Here is a 16,730-nt window from a genome sequence, read left to right on the forward strand (position 1 = left end):
TCTACCATAAACATCTTTTATCGATGTGATGCTGTGATTTATGGGCTATTGAAAAATAATACTCGGTAGTATAAATAATGTCTTGAGTCGGTATTTGAGTATGTGAAGTCGATTAGTATAAAAGACGCGCCTGTTGTGAAAGTGTACTAGTTTGGCAACACTTCTCCAACGTTCCATATGAGGAGGAGATTTTTGATCAACAGCAAAACTTGAAAGATTAAAATTTCCATACAAGACAATGATGGATGATTAACATATGTATGTAATAAATGTTCTTAAGAAATGAGATAAATTTAAACTAAATATTTATTATACTTGTACATGAAAATACTAGTACAAGCTTTGTCCCAAAAGTCTTGAGCCTACCTTCATATATTCTCGTCATAGAACATAGGCGTCACTAGCAAATATTTCAGTAATTTGCGCTGTGTAATCTGTAATGCGCTGTTACTAAAAATATCGTATTTTGTTAATGTAAACAGTTTGATCAAAACAACATAACATAATCAAACCAGATTATGTTGGGTTCTAAGGTTCTTTGATGTTAGTATTTTCCAAGATATGTGGAGGGTGTACTTGTTTATTAGTGATCAGAAAAGATAATCAATTTTCGACTTCTTGTATTTCTGAAGGTAATATCATACATGAATTGAAGTCAAGACTTTTTCTTCCTTTGATAAACGATCAAAAGTAAGCACCTCGTATTTTTAGGGAATATAATATCTTGTAGATTTTACATGGTAATCAGCTTTGTATGTCATTTTCATTTGGTTTTTGAATTTAATACTTGCTCCATTTACATTTAAATCGTTGATAAACTGAAAAATCACCATCCGTGCGTGTTTATCGCATAAATCGTTAACATTTACATTAACAATTATTCTTTTGTTTATTTCACTGCATGCTCAAGTTAACTGAAGATGTTCATTTAGATAAAAGCGATTTCTATGTTAATTAGCTTCGGTATTTTTCATATACACCCTCATTATGTTCGACCGTAGTTTTCATAGTTTTCTTCAATAGAAACTGTTATTGAAATATTATCATAGTACAGTAAGATTTTGAGTTAACAAACACGCTTCGAAACATCACAGATTTTCATGATAATGAGTATTCGAAAAAATGAAAATTGTTTGCCAGAAAATGGGTAGCAAAAGGTAAAAAATAATAAAATGCTTTTCTTGATTGTACTCTGAATACCAAAAACTTTTTTCACGGAAGAAAAGATTTCTTGCTATTTCTTGTAGTTCTCAAAATATCCAATTTATTTTTCCAATCTTTGTTTTTGAAAAAGTTACCGTAGAAATTAACTTACCTTTCCATTTCAGGTATCAGATATCAGGTTTTCAGGTAACTTTGAAATTAATTGAATTCTTAATCAAGTTATATATATAACTTTTTACCTCAAACATTCTTTTCCAAAATGTTTTTAACAAATGAAGCCCTTAGTAGACGGTTTTGGTGGCAAGGGCCATAACAAAATGTCACGAAAAGGGTGGATACATTTTTATAGAAAATTCAATAATATTTCATTCAGTGACATTTTGTGAGAACAGTTAGTTTCTACATGTTTTCAAATTCGAAGTAAAATCAAAAAATACATTTCCTTATTCTAAACTATTTTTTTGCTTTGTTCTTTTTCTTCTTTGTTCTTACGCAGCAAAGTAATTTTTTCTTCTTCCCTGATTTGGCCCAGCAAAGAAAACAGAAAAGTTTTGAAAAAAAAATATATTTATTTTTCAACGTAATATTTTTTTATCTCCATAAACTTTTCCCAGCGATATTCAATAAAACCGATCCGAAAATATTTTCGAGGTACAAATTTACGTAAAAAATTAGCTACATGGAAATTCGTGGGAGAATAAATGAACAGTAAAGATTAGATTTTTAAGTTCCTAAAGAAGGTATCATAAAATAGAAGAGAAACTATACAATCTGTGTTCCTTTTTTACTCAATCTGGTCATATTAGGACTTACTTAGAAAATATTGAACATCTGTCTCATTTAGTAAACCTCAATCACGAGCAAGAAGATTTATTCAAAGATATGATATTCACTTTTTCAACCCTAAATCCAGGCTACTCGGTGTTTTGCTGCTATGAAATTCACATGTGACAGCTATCAAGCCAGGGAAATCATTTCTTATTAATTTTGCAGTTAGGTTACGTGAACAGAATAATTGTCCAGTTCCTCTAGGCATCCACCCCAGATAAATCCACGGTTGGATGTGAAGAAGAACATTCCATCGCCCTCTGTCATTTTGACTGAACTCATCCTCGTTCGCGTCACAGTTTAGCGCCTAGACTCTTTCCTTTTTACTGAGCTCTTTGGCTATACACTCTTGTCTTCTAGGTTGCCTTTACATCTTAACCCTCTAACGGTAAGTTGTGGCTGGATCCGTCCCCAGCAAGTTTGTTTTGTTTATAACTCCCCACTTCCTTTTCTGAGAGCGCTGTGGTTCCCAGCTACCCTACCAGACAGTCGTCCCAACAACGCCGAGGAGGCCACGTGAGTCTAGTGAGTGACCTTCAACTACCCTCTCTATCCGCGCTTGGGTTGGATCCAGTCCCACCTTACTATTTAAGCTAGACTTATCAGTTTCTTTTGTGCGGAGGATTCAACCCCAAATTGATGTTTATATTCTAAGTTTTTTTTCTTTTCTAATATCTTGGCGCATCAACTCCTTAGAACTCCCGAAGAGATATGCAAAGAGTTTATCCAACAGGAGGCTGAGTCAGAGGATGGCGACAATATCGATTCAGAAAACTTCTCATAATTTTTAGTCAGATGTAGACGACGAGAGAAATTCTTAGCTAGGTGAAGTCTTCGAGACAATATAGACCAACAAATCCATCCATTCAAAATTTCAGCGTAAAATATTATTACTCATCTCCCTGGTACACGTGGGGAAGCAAGGGGGTCACTAGTGAATTGGAAATATATGTGTGGGGTCTGATCCAACCCCACCTTACCGTTTATGTTAGGAAAATTCACCTTACCGTTAGAGGGTTAATATATGTGTATTTGTGTGTTTTCGATACCTCGAGAAAACCTTTTGCAAATTTCACGATAAGAAAAGATCCGAGTGATCCTTCTGGTTCTCTACAGTTGTCCACGATGTATAACTTAGCACTTGCTTGGGACGAGCGAAAATATTTTTTTGATCTTTTTCTATTTTTTTCTCGTGTTTTTTGTATTTATTTTTTATTAATAACCTAATTTAACCCACTAAACCTATCTAATATTTTTACGTGTTTGTTGAAAGTAAGACCTTGATTCAACTTCACATCTAGTATTTGGCCCACTGGATATCTTCGTCGTTGATTTTTATGTTCCAGTCGGGTCGGTGGCTTCTTTTTTTTTGTAAAGAACGGCTAAGCTTGTAGTTAACTTTTATTTTTCATGTTTTACACCTTTTGTCTATCTCGTTTTCAGCGTTTTAAAGTCCTTTCGTGATGTTTTCACTTTCATACACCTTATTGCTAGTACATTCGACCTCCAATTTTTCATTTGCAATCTTCACCTGAAACTTCCTGTTTTTGAGGTACGCGCTCAGAAGTTTTATGACCAGTTCAGTTTATCCTTCCTCTATAATCTTCTGAAGCTGAAGCAAATCCTTTGTTTATATCTAGGAAGGTTACCCCTGTTGATTCTTTCTGGTTTAAACCTTGAGTAGTATATTTTACTAGTCTCAAGATTTGCTGTTTGATGCTGTGGTTTCTCCTAAAGCCGAACTGTTCTGCTGGTAATGTCTTCAGAACTATTGTTTGTTCGTTCAAAATCCTCAGTATCAATGCGAAATTACTCGTGGCAGGTAGCAAACTTGTCGGTCTGTAGTTTTGCAGGTAAGTGGGATCTTTTCCGCGTTATCTCAACTGTTTGAAATTGTCGATAAAGTTTCAATATCATTCAATTAACAAAAGTAAGAACTGTCATTACATGTCAATATTCTCAAAAGTTTTTTGGCATTAACTATCCTAAAATATCATAAATTAGTTCTCATCTTTATTATAATTGAGTACTTCAAAAATTAATATTATGTTCACCGAACAGGAAATAATAAAATATAATGAGTATTTTGATAAGAGGTTACAGTGATGAATCGCAACCAAATTACCGAAACTACCGGAGAATTTTAAGACTTTTCGAAAAATTGTGTTAACTAGATTCATCATAAAACTTTTCTATTAAAGAATAATTCATGATGGAAAATCTTTGAACATTTGAAAAATTTTATAGATTTTTTTTATTATGCGTAAAGTAAATTTTGCGGCACCCATTTTATTAAACGAATTAAGATAACCATCATCCAAATCGAGAAACGTCCCCCAAGGATATGAACACAAATTCGATTATCTATGATAATTAATAAAAGTGAGTGTATAATCGAAATTGAGAATAAAATTAAGAGTAGAGAGGCGTGGAGTTTAATGAATCGTATAATAATTCGATACATTTTATTCTTACTTTTTCTTTTCGATCCAAATATCAACCTGATTTGTGTTCAACATAAACTTTCGATCTGTTCCTGAGATACGAGACTTGCAGGTGAATGGGTTGGATCAAATGAATAAAATATTAAACGGCAATAACTACAGGGTGTTCAGGAACTTGATGCAAAAAATTGGAGTATGAATAGATGCGTAAGAATAATGCTGTGACGTACAGAAAATTTTCTAATACGACCTGTCGATTCTGAAAATTTTACATTCCAACATTATGAATTATGAATTATGAACTTTCACAGGAACAACTTGTGCAATCTAAAGATAGTAATAGAATCTTTTTGTTCTAACAAAAAGTTTCTCTTTGTTCAATTCGATTAAATTTATGGTTTAGGAGATATGTAAATTCTTAGATCGTTGTACATGTCAAGAAAACCGTTCGTCATAAAGAGACATTCTCAAGAAAAATAACATAAATTGTAATTATTCATTCAAAATACTTACAGGAGATATTAAAACTAATTGGAATCCACAATTAGCTTATAGATGATCTACCGAAACAAGTTTTTTTTGAAGTAATGAAAATAACCTTAAATTAAAACATTTTATACTCAAATTATGACGTTTCAATCTACTCCTTTCCGAAACAGAAACAATACCCCACATTGAGTTATAATTAAGGTAATAAAAAGTGGGATGTACTAAAACTGACAGCGTTCAATCAATCAAAGTGTTCTCAAAAATTGACAAGTGGCAATTGTTCAGCGAGAAAAATTTGTCGAACAACCAAGATCGATCCACTCGCAAAAACAAACATGTGTTTGCCTGGGGCTTTAACTTGGTCTACTATTTCAACAGTAATTGATGTATGAATTTAGTAAACCGTACAACATTTTTGGAAGTCGATACAATATTCTGTTACTTATAATAAAGTACTGCATTATATCAGATTTTATGTATGATTGTGATCGTGAATCTATTTTCGTGCATTTCAATTCTTATCGTCTACTGGTCTGAGCCAAGATTACGAAGATGGTTCTTGAAGTACCTGGCTCAATACACTTTTTCCGGCGATGTCGATGTTCAATAATCTCAATACCATTTTTTATAATAAAAATCGTCAAGCTCCTTAAAATAGCCATTAACTGCAGACATCACCTCTTCATTGTTAGAAAATCTTTGAACACCGAGACATTATTTCAAGTCTGGGAACAGAAAATAATACGAGAGAACTAAATCTGGTGAATAAGGTGCATGAGGTAGTAATTCAATTTCTGAATCATTAATTTTGGACATTGCAGTAACTGGTGTGTTAGTTGGTGCATTGTCTTGGTGAAACAACACTTTCTTGTCGATTTCTTCGCTCAACCGTTGCTTTACATTCGCCAAATACTCGCCGTTGATAGTTTTTTCTTCTTCAAGATAGTGAATAAAAATTATCCCACGCGCATCCCAAAAAACCGACGCCATATCCTTGCCTGCAGATGGAACGGTCTTTGCCTTCTTTGGAGCTGGGTCTTTCAGTCCATTGTTTTGATTGTTTTTTTGATGTTATGGACCTACATTTCATCCATGATTATGAAACATCTTCACGATTCTATTTGGTTCCACTATGAACAAACGCACGGCTTATTTATGTCCAAATTTACAGTTAATATGAGATATACCGTACTTTTTGAGATGCCTCTTATGTAAATAAATGCTAGAACAATAGAAATAATGTCTATATATATATATATATATATATATATATATATATATATATATATATATATATATATATAGATACATAGATAGATATTTAGATATTCTGTTAGGCCTAAGATGGTACAGAGTACAATTTATACGCAATTGAAACAGATTGTTATTATAGAGTTTATAAATTACATTAATATCGGGTCATGATAAGTATTTATGTTCCTCAAAAGTTTTTCGACCTTTTGATTCATATGTTGAATTTATATATAAAAGGGGATATTTTCAAATTGTCTTGATTTTAGGCCTCTTCTGATTTGAAATTATTTTTTACTTTGATTACAAAATATTTTGATAAAGAGCGCATCAAGATCAAAGATCGAAACGTCATATTTTCACCTGTCTTTAAACATAAAAAACGACGATTTAGAATCATAAAAATATTCGAAAATTTAAGAAATTGAAGGAATATTATGATAAGTATTGCAAAAAATAGGCTTTACAGCCTCGTTTCACAAAAAGACTCTTCAGGAATTTGATAATCTAGATAATCTAGCTTGCCTCTTATAACCCTTGTTATGGGAAACCCTCGACAGTGGAAAACCGATCATATCGTGGGTCCCATGAATGTGCAAAACACTAAATTTTTGAGATAAATGCTTCTTAAACTTGTAATAACAAGGATAATAAGGTTTTTAGTTAATTTCAAATATTTTGTGCTATAAGTATAATTCGTAATGCCCTTTTTAAATTGCCTAAAACAATTAAGGCTATATTCTCTTTTTTCTGGAAAAAAGCGTTTTTGGTATTTTTCCGGTTCAAAGATTACAATCAAATGTAGTTTCGTTGGACACAAGACAAAGATAACAACTGGCTTTTACAAATTTATCTAATAAAAATAAAAGGAGAAAATAAACTCTTATACTACGCATTAGGCTCTGGTAAACGGACCCATATTTTTTCACTACATTTCAAAGATCTGTAGTAGTTACAGTAAATCTAAAGAAATTTTTTGAAGATCTTCAAACTTTGCATTGGAAATAGGCAGCTGATCGTTATAGGACATTTTTGTAACTTTCCTTTTTTTGGAACAATGTATTACCTTGAAATCTTCATATATGTAATTGATTTTGAACAAAAATTGTATTTCGCTTCTACTTTCTGTGTAACCAGTTTTAAATATTATGATCTATTTGATTCAGAGTATGATGAGTTGAGAGAATTTTAAGCCACATTTTTAGCCGCCACAACCTCTTTTTTCTTGAGTTTCCTCCTAAACATAACAAAGAATATCTTATTTGCCTAAGTTGTAAATTTTCAAATTATGGATGGCTAATTTTCTCAATTAAAAAATTTGACCCGCTGTGCTGGGTCTTTCGGTGTTGCAAGGAATGTTTGTAGGTTAAAATTGAAAGATAGAACTTCCGTATTTTCAATTTCAATTTTTTTGTCGTCATTCCTGGACTAATGAGCTAATTATTTTCTTCTTTTCTTCTATCTTTATTCTTCCAAGTTCAGCCATTTCCTTATATTCTAAGTAAATAACAGTGTACCGAATGACAAAAATAAATATTAATATTGTGTATTTGACCAGATTATGTTTATCAAAATTATTGTCTTCCCAAATAATCCCAGAGTTGTTAGCTATTTGCAAAATCCTTTTTGTTCTGGTACTTTCCAGAAGTAAAGATTTGTAAAATTAAATACAAAAGTTCTACTTGAAACTTTACAACACTAAACAACACATACAATTCAATTTATTCAGATTTTTGTAATGTGAAAACCACGGAGGCGTTCATGAAATAGTCTTCATTCAGATATTTGAAATAATTATTCTCAAAGCAAAATATGCTGTCAAATTCGTAGGTAAAATATGACAGAGAACTTATTGTCCTTGAATAATTGAATTGACCTTAACTTGGGTGATATGGGTCATTTTAAAACTTACGATGCACTTAGGTCAAAACCAATTTTGCGAATTCATGGTTTCGGCACGAGACCGACGATATGTTTCGGTAATTCAGCTTCTGCGATGTTTTTCAGTCGTCCTTACACTATTCTCCTTTTGCTTGTATGGACGCACCTTTTTCATAAACAGTCATGATATTTTGAATTTCTCTAAAGTAGTAAATTCGGAGATGGCATCGTTCTATGAGGGATACTGCATTCTGCAATGACTGAGCTTGATCAAGTTTGGAAAGTGATTTTAGATATTGACAGCAACTGGTTTTTTTCCTGGATATGTCGGGCTCGGATGTCGATAGCAACTAAAATCTGATCCATACCGGAGATTTCAGATCGTAACTCAACCTAACCTAACCAATATACTGTTTATCTTCCAGACGGTTCATTATTACTCCAATAATATATCTGATTGGATTTTCTATTTCAATAGAATCTTAGACTTAGAACAATTGATCCGCGACTTCACAAACCGCAGGATTGGACAAAAATGGCCGGAGATCGTCGTGTTTGATGGAAATACGCCGAGAATTAGCCTTTTTTTGATCAGATACTAATTTGTATAAACATAATTTAGGTTTAGCTATCGGCAATTGTCATCGGTGAATGCTGTATTGAAGTTTTTCGTGTATCGATACCAATTTTGTTTAACCTCTTCGTCAGCTGGAACTACGATGGACAGTATAAGTGTTAGCTAATGATTACTCAACACCTAGTGAGAATGTAATGTCATTTTAAAGAAAATACGAAAGCTTAGTCAACACGTCACTTTTTGTTTCTACTGAAATTTATTCTAATAACTAGATCCAGTTCAGTTCATTTTATATACTAATTACTAAACTGATGAAGCTATAATTTTTATAGAAAATCGGATACTTTTCGAAAAGAAAGTTTCGCTCTTTCTTAATAATACAACTCATGTTCAATTATTTTAGTTTCATGACTTCCTAGAATGTAACGGCATCGAACATTAACGTGGCTATTTTTAAATGTGTAAATGTTAATTATCTTTACACTTAACATTATTTTTAAATAGTAATTCAACATGAAGAAGATAAATTGTTATGAATTATAACGTCATCGTCGCGTGCTTCGTAATCTCAGTAGAGAAATGGAATCTACAAGGTGTCCCAAATCCATTTTTCTCGAGGTGGTTGTTTTGATTTGTTCTCTTTTACTACTTCCATTATTTTTTCTTCTCATAGGTGTCACACTAAATGAATACTTATGTCAAGAACTTAATTGGCCCTGATGAAGATGTTATATCACTTGTGAATAAAATACTACATGGAAGGAATAAAATGTATTGAACTGTATTTTCAGTCCATAGAGAACTGAACATTTTACCTTTAGCTTCTGAGGACGATGAAATATCGAAACACGTCTCCAAATTTTTGATTTTACATTCAAACATAACCAGAATTGCGTAGGAAAATTTCAAAATACTCTCCTACATTCATCCTATCGGTGCTTCCACTGTTGAAAACAGGAAAACTTCCTCATTTCTTTTCTTGGCCTCTCAATGTTCTTCCAAACTACTTTTCATACGTGAGAATTAGAAAAAGTCAAACGAAACCCAAGCTGGCCAATAAGTTGTATGGGACAACCATACTATTTTTCATCCAACATAGTTGAACGGAGATGACTGTGTGCGCAGGTCCATTTTATTGAGGAAAAAAACACAGATTGGGTCTTATTATATAATTGTAACCTTCTTAACTCTTCTGAAAGGTTTCATTGAAGCTCTGATTCATGGTAACAATCTCTGTACACTATTGACAGCATAAGAGCAATTAAATATTGTTTTTATATTTTATTAAACTGGGCTCGGACAAATTGACGATGGTGTATTCCAATGATTGACTGCTGCTTTGATTTTGGGTCGTCATAAGTAGTCACCAGTAATGACCTATCACAGAAAATCTGGAGAAGTTTCAAGCACGATATATTCCAGCTCGATCTTTTCTCAAATGTTTCCGAGCAACCGAGGAACCAAATTGGCAACTACGCGTTTCATTCTCAAATATTCCACAGATCTCTAATAGTGTGTGGTATTCCTCAAGATCATCCTCAACACTCTACTCCTTAGAGTTATGATTCAATTGCCGTTCCAGCAGCAATCAGCAACCCAAGAACAACTTCAAGGAGAGTAGATTCTGACTACGACACAGGAACCACAACGTACTCGTGCGCCGTTATATATTCACCCGAAGAAGGATCAGGCTACCTCAACCTTCATATTAGTAAGAGCTATTGTGTTTACAGATATTCACATAACTATCTTCTTATCCAATCAATTTGCTTTATCCATTTGACGTCGAGGATGCCTTTGATTATGCCCGTTGAAGATTCTGGAAACTTTTAATATGATCCTACTTATGTTGAAGACTATGGATAGGATTCTAATTAGTGCGTGAATAACTATAAACAAGCAAAAGTAAAAGTAAATATATTTTTCTAGTTTTTCCAACAATTTTTCACTCGAATATGACATTACGAGTGTAAGAAGTCTGATATGAAAGAGGTCAGTAGGTAAATTACCTTTTTAAAAAGTAAACAAGATCTCTCTCGTTAGGAAAACGTAGATTTTATTAATGTTTGCAGTCGACTATTGTTATTATTACTACTGTATTTACACCACACCTTAATGTTAAATAAATCTCAAATAATAATAATTTGTTGTTATGTACATTATACACCCAATATAAAGTGTGTCCCATAAATAATGTTTGTTTTTAACATTCACTTTGTTTAATTGAATTAAGCCTTGATATTCGAAGTATAGCCGATCAATTTTATGGTTTCAACCAACTATTCTCTGGGCTTACATGCAAAAATTATAGCGCTGCATTTTCAACATCTTCTTTGGCTTCAAATTTTTTCACACGCAAGAATTTTATCAACTAAATAAACAACAGTCTAGCTGGGCAAGATCTGTATGAGATTTAACATTTTCCTGAAATGATTGCGAACTTCCTTAAACCTTCATAATTACGCTAGACACACAACAAAACTTCACGCTTTAATCGACCTCACTTGGCGACAAGTTCTGGTTATTCATTTTTCATCCTAGAGGAAAATTCGTGTTTTAAATTGATAATTTTTCGGCATCGCAGCGGATTGTCAATGACATCACGTTATTTGACATTAATATTCTTCGTTGTATTCTCCTTTGAGGAACAGCAAATAATAGGTGTTAATAGATATTATGTTTCTTAATTACTTAGCATTACTCATATATCACTCAATAATTAATTAACATATCCCTGTCTACGGGTAGTACTTGACTAATTGTTCGCAATTTGAAGTGAAAATGTCCACAGCGGAATGTTTAACTACATGAATCAAGTTACAGCGCCGGCTGATTGAGTCTTCAGTTCGGAGTAGAGACCCCAAACGAAAGGTCGTTACGCCAATCTGAAGAGATGCAACAACGTCGAAACTAATCTGTGATTAGAACCCTCTCCTTGTAGTGTTTAGCCATTAGGGATGCCATTTCGGCGGACTGTCGATGATATCGCGTTCTTTAACTTCAATATTCTTCGTTGTATTAACCAAGAAAGTAGTTGTTTCCTCCTTTGAGGATCGGCAATTCGAATTAAAAGGTGTAAATAGATATTATGTTTCTTAATTAATGAGCATACCTTATACATCACCCAATAATTAATTAACGTATCGGTGTCTAGGGCTAGAGATCTACTTGACCAATTGTTCGCAGTTTGAAGTGAAAATGACTACTGCGGAATGTACAACTACATGAATCAAGTAGCAACGCCGGCTGGCTGAGTCTTCAGTTCGGATTAGAAATCCCGAACGAGAGGACGTTACGCCAATCTGAAGAGACGCAACAACGTCGAAACTAGCTAGTGGTTGGAACCCTTTCCTTATAATTGCAAGTCATTAGGGATGCTAATTTCAACGGATTGTCAATGACATCACGTTCTTTGACATCAATATTCTTCGTTGTATTAGCCAAGAAAGTAGTTGTTTTCTCTTTTGAAGAACGACAAGTCAAATTCATAATGTTCGTCGTTTTCATGTTTGTCTAGAGCAGCTGATGCATTCTTGGTGTATTTATGACCACTTATTCTGTTCTCCAAGTATTGTATAGTTATTCCTATATAATTTTTGGGACAATTCAAACATGGTATGGGATTTATAATATTTTATTTCTTAGTGTCTTCAGTTAAGTGTATAGAGGCGATAATTATGTCCCACCTGCGATTTGTCCCAATATTTTTGTCGAACACTTCTCATAACTTCTTTTTTTGTCAGAAAAAGGTTATTAGATAGAAGATATGCAGGAATTTGACAATTTACGAGCAGTTCATAATACTCGTAAAATTGTGATACGTTCATAAATCCAGTCTTTATCACTTTTTCAATTAAACTGACCCATTTACTATCGCAATTTCCATAATACACTTGTATCAACCTTTCACAAATTAATCTTAACGATTCTTTTAATCAGTGATGCTTCACTTTAAAGAGATGAATGAATTACCCTGATTAGTATCCATGATATCCACGAGTTAGCTGTTTGTAGCTAATTAGAGCGCACGCAATGTTAGATCACAAGATAGTAAATACTGCGTAGTATGCTATCGTCGGCCGAGACTAGTACCACTTAACAAATTGCTTCTACATGGATACATCTCGTAATTATCTAGGCTAAACACTCATTCTTGTCAATGGAAATTGATTCTTAACGTCAATTAATATGTTCTACGAGGGCTGCTACTCAAGTTTTGAGATATGACATCACTGATGTGAATATGATTGCTCTCATAAAGTTTAACATTTTTAAAGGTAAACGTGCTGTCATACAAGTGCTGTTCGAGTTGTTTACAGATACCTGAAACATTCATATTGGTAAAAAAATTGAATTTTCGTGTGATGACTTTCTATGACTTTCGACTTGGATTAAACCAAAAGCGTGTTTCGCTACAATCGCAGTGCTTCAAAAAAGATCGCGAAATGAATCCATGCATATGAAATCGGAACCAAACAAGAATCGATAGTATAGATCTTTCAAGATGAGCCAAATCCAACAAAAATTGATCGAGCTCGAAGCACTCCGAAGGGAATGATCAGGGAAACCAGTCGCAGAACCGAATCATTATCGTTTTAACATCATATAAAACATCAAATTTATGGGTCATCCACTGTTTGGCATCCAATTATTTTTTCTTATTGCCGAAGATTGAAAATACATTGGGAGTTAAAGTTTTTATGCACCTGAAGAAGTGATTGATGCAAAAATCTACTGATCTCAATGGAGAGTAATTTGGAAAACAATGAAGCCATATCCAAGTAACAAACCTTGTATATTCAGTTGAATTTTTGTTCAATTTACGATTGCAGTATTTATATGGAGCAAGTGAAAATTGGCTCTAAAAACACGATCCTATATAAGAATTTTTAAATAGGCCAGGTATCGCTTACTGATGAGGCACGGATTAATATGATCTTTTCTTCATTTACTGTTGTAAATCTGTGAGAAGTGAGACTTTTTATCGAGTAGATCCAATATGCACCAATCAAGCTATTCAGGAAAATATTGGTGTTGAATCCTCAATGGTAAACTCAATTTCAAATGGTCATGTGAAAATTTCGAAACAAAAAGTGTATTGATGCTGACTATTATATTCAAAGAAAGCTACGTAGAGTTGGTTGACGTGCATCAAAGTGTGAAATCTTTGATACTTCACCCATGGAAACAATAAATGCTGAAGTTGAATGCAGGTTAATGGAGAGGGAAAAAATTGCTCTTGGTCTACAACAAAACGTGGTCAAATTGCCGACATTATACTATACTATTATATATTTCAGGAGTGTTGCCATATCATATGAAATTTCTTATTGTGATTTGTGGAAAGATCTTGATCAAATGAACGATCCACATCTTTACTTGGAAACAAGGAATGGTAAGTCGACACTTTCACCTACAAGGACGTTTGAGACAAGGGTGTATTTTCAGCTACAATATTTGTAATGAGGAACTTTCTAGATGAATGGGAAGGTCGATTTCTTGTCGGAAGAGATCGAATAAGCAGCTTACGCTATGCACCATATTTGCTGCAACGTAAGAGGAAATGAATCTCCTAAACAGAATGTAACGGGAAAAGGAAAAAACAAAACTGATGATAGTGGATAAACCTACTGTACTGAAACATCTGCTTGAAGATCTCGAAAGGGTAAACAGCTTTACATATCTGGGGTTAATAATAAGCAATATGAGTGGATTTGTTGATGAAATGAAGAGGAGAATAGCCTTTGTCAAAAGGGTGATGATGAAACTTACTAAAATATGGATATATTGTATATCAATAAAAACATTAAAATTATTCTGGTTTGAAGGTTGATCTTCACAATCTTCTTATACCGCTCAGTATAGTAGATACTTAGAGCTAAAAACCGTAAATATATTGATTCATTTGAAATTTGGTGCTACAGGGTTTAGAATCACCTGAATGACGAAGAATTCATACTGATTAAGTCTAATTATCAGACCATCATCATTATGCGTGAAGAAAATTTTGTCTTGCAGCTAGAGTAGAGGATGAGATGACAACATAGAGGCTTATGGTAAGAGAAGAAGTGAAGGGGAAAAGAAGTAGAGGACGATTTCTATGAAATTGTTTGATCAAATCAAACAAATCGCACACCAACCCCTTCACTTTTCCCTAAACCAGTTTGAAGATCGGGAAATATGGAAAGACACAATAAAAAAGAAAAAAAAATCGATGTCAAATGAAATAGATTTTCATTTCATCAAAATTGTGAATTTTCTGGTTTTGAACATTTGAACATCAACATCAGTAGCCATCCACCTCAATGCACTGTTAGTTGTGGTGTGATGGCCAATCTTCGAGAATGTGGCTCTAACAGCTTTCTAAAGGAGAATTTCTCGCGTTCAATTTAGGAGTAGTATTCTAATCCATAGCTTAAAAAATATAAAGTAATATATATTGAAATAGATTGAAAGTACAAAGTGTTTATTAATAAATCTAAGAATACTAGAAAGCTATAGCAGAATAATCGAGTTGAAATACTAAGAAACATTACGTGGTGATGAAGAGTCATCCATTTTCAACATTATTGGTTCCAGAAAACTGAAAATGTTTAGAAACAATGAGATCAAATAGAACAAAAGAACTACTAATATAAAATTGAGAACAATAGTCTATTAACTGAAAACAGACCTGAATTCAACCTAGATAAGAGTACCGGAATAAATATAGCTCAGAATTAATTGAAGTTCAGTCAAATGGGAATGGAAAAAGTATGTAGGTACCCGGGAAACCCTCTGGATCAGACAAACTAATTAAAGCAGGAACAAAGATACTACATGATAGTATGAGAAAACTGTTCCAGAATGTATCAAAGACTAGGATATACCAAGAGAATAGAAAATCTTCATTATGTTGACAAAAGCACTAATGGGAAAACTGTGGAGGCATTACAGTGAAAAATAATACAAGGACCTCCAGACGAAAGAACAAGCTGGTTTCATGGCCAGCAGATCTACAGTTGTTTACATATATTGTGTTACACAAATGATCGAAAAAAAGACTGCAATAGGACAACAAAAACATCTATTATATACAGATCTGTAAGAAGCACATGACAAGGTACCTTTTAGCAAACTGTAGACAATGCTAGAACAAACAAATATCACAAAGAGATGAATAAAACTAGTCCAACTATCACGTGTGAAGATCATAACAAAACGAAAGATTTTTTAACAAACTCTAGCTCAAACTATAATCGATAACGTTATGGCTGACGCCATCTATGGTTAACCATTGGAACCAGTAAATGTTGCAGTTGAATTCGATGACATAATATGAATTTTCAATGGGAAAAATTTTTTTTTTGGTCGAATTTCGTCGATTTTGAGAAATTTTTGTTTGACAAGCTCAGTTAAATGAATCATCTTACCACGCAGTCTAGAGCCTTTCTTTGCAAAAATCGTTCTAACATGTAAATTTTCATAGAATAATCAACTTGAATTCAACTCAGCCTTCTCATCGAAATATTCAGTGTCATAATTTTATTTTTGTTGTTACAGATACAACATGGTGTAGTCTTCGTATGGTATTTCTGGTCCTGGTGTTAGTATCTGAATGGCTGCCTACATCATCCAGTGCCGCTTATTCTTCAAAAAGAAAAGATCAAGGTACGATTTTGAACAGAGTAATAATTTTTAGGAAGCATATAAAAATGATGCAATATTGCGAAGACAATAACCGGAAATAATTATTCAGTTATATAATTTTTTATATTATTTTATGTTTGTCATCTAAATTGCCTGTAAAGAGAATCATTTCGATGCACTAGTGTTTATAAAACGATTTTATGACACAAGATGTGCCGTAACTGAGGAAGTGAACAATTCAATTAAGAAACTCGGTATAAAAGATGACAATCAACTGAAACTTTTTCTGTCTTTATAAACACTTAAAATTAATGTGTTATACGGGGTGTTAACGGAACCGCAATTTGCTGTTAAACATACCATGACTATACACAGTGTACCAACGAGAAATAACCACAATATTCATGAACCCTACATAGTTCATTTTTGAAAAAATATAGAAACATGAGAAAAAACCGAAGAAATGA

At 33.3% G+C, this 16,730-nt stretch overlaps 1 protein-coding gene across 1 annotated transcript in view; it reads left to right on the top strand.

The window, feature by feature from the left end:
* LOC130446439 (serine proteinase stubble-like) overlaps positions 1-16,730 on the top strand; it is a 126,120-nt gene that overhangs the window by 85,035 nt on the left and 24,355 nt on the right. Inside the window, exon 3 of the mRNA XM_056782707.1 lies at positions 16,177-16,284. Coding sequence (XP_056638685.1) covers positions 16,177-16,284 — 108 coding nt within the window. The remainder of the gene's footprint in view (positions 1-16,176; positions 16,285-16,730) is intronic.

The sequence above is a fragment of the Diorhabda sublineata genome, chromosome 7 (genome assembly GCF_026230105.1).
Source record: "Diorhabda sublineata isolate icDioSubl1.1 chromosome 7, icDioSubl1.1, whole genome shotgun sequence".
NCBI lineage: Eukaryota > Metazoa > Arthropoda > Insecta > Coleoptera > Chrysomelidae > Diorhabda > Diorhabda sublineata.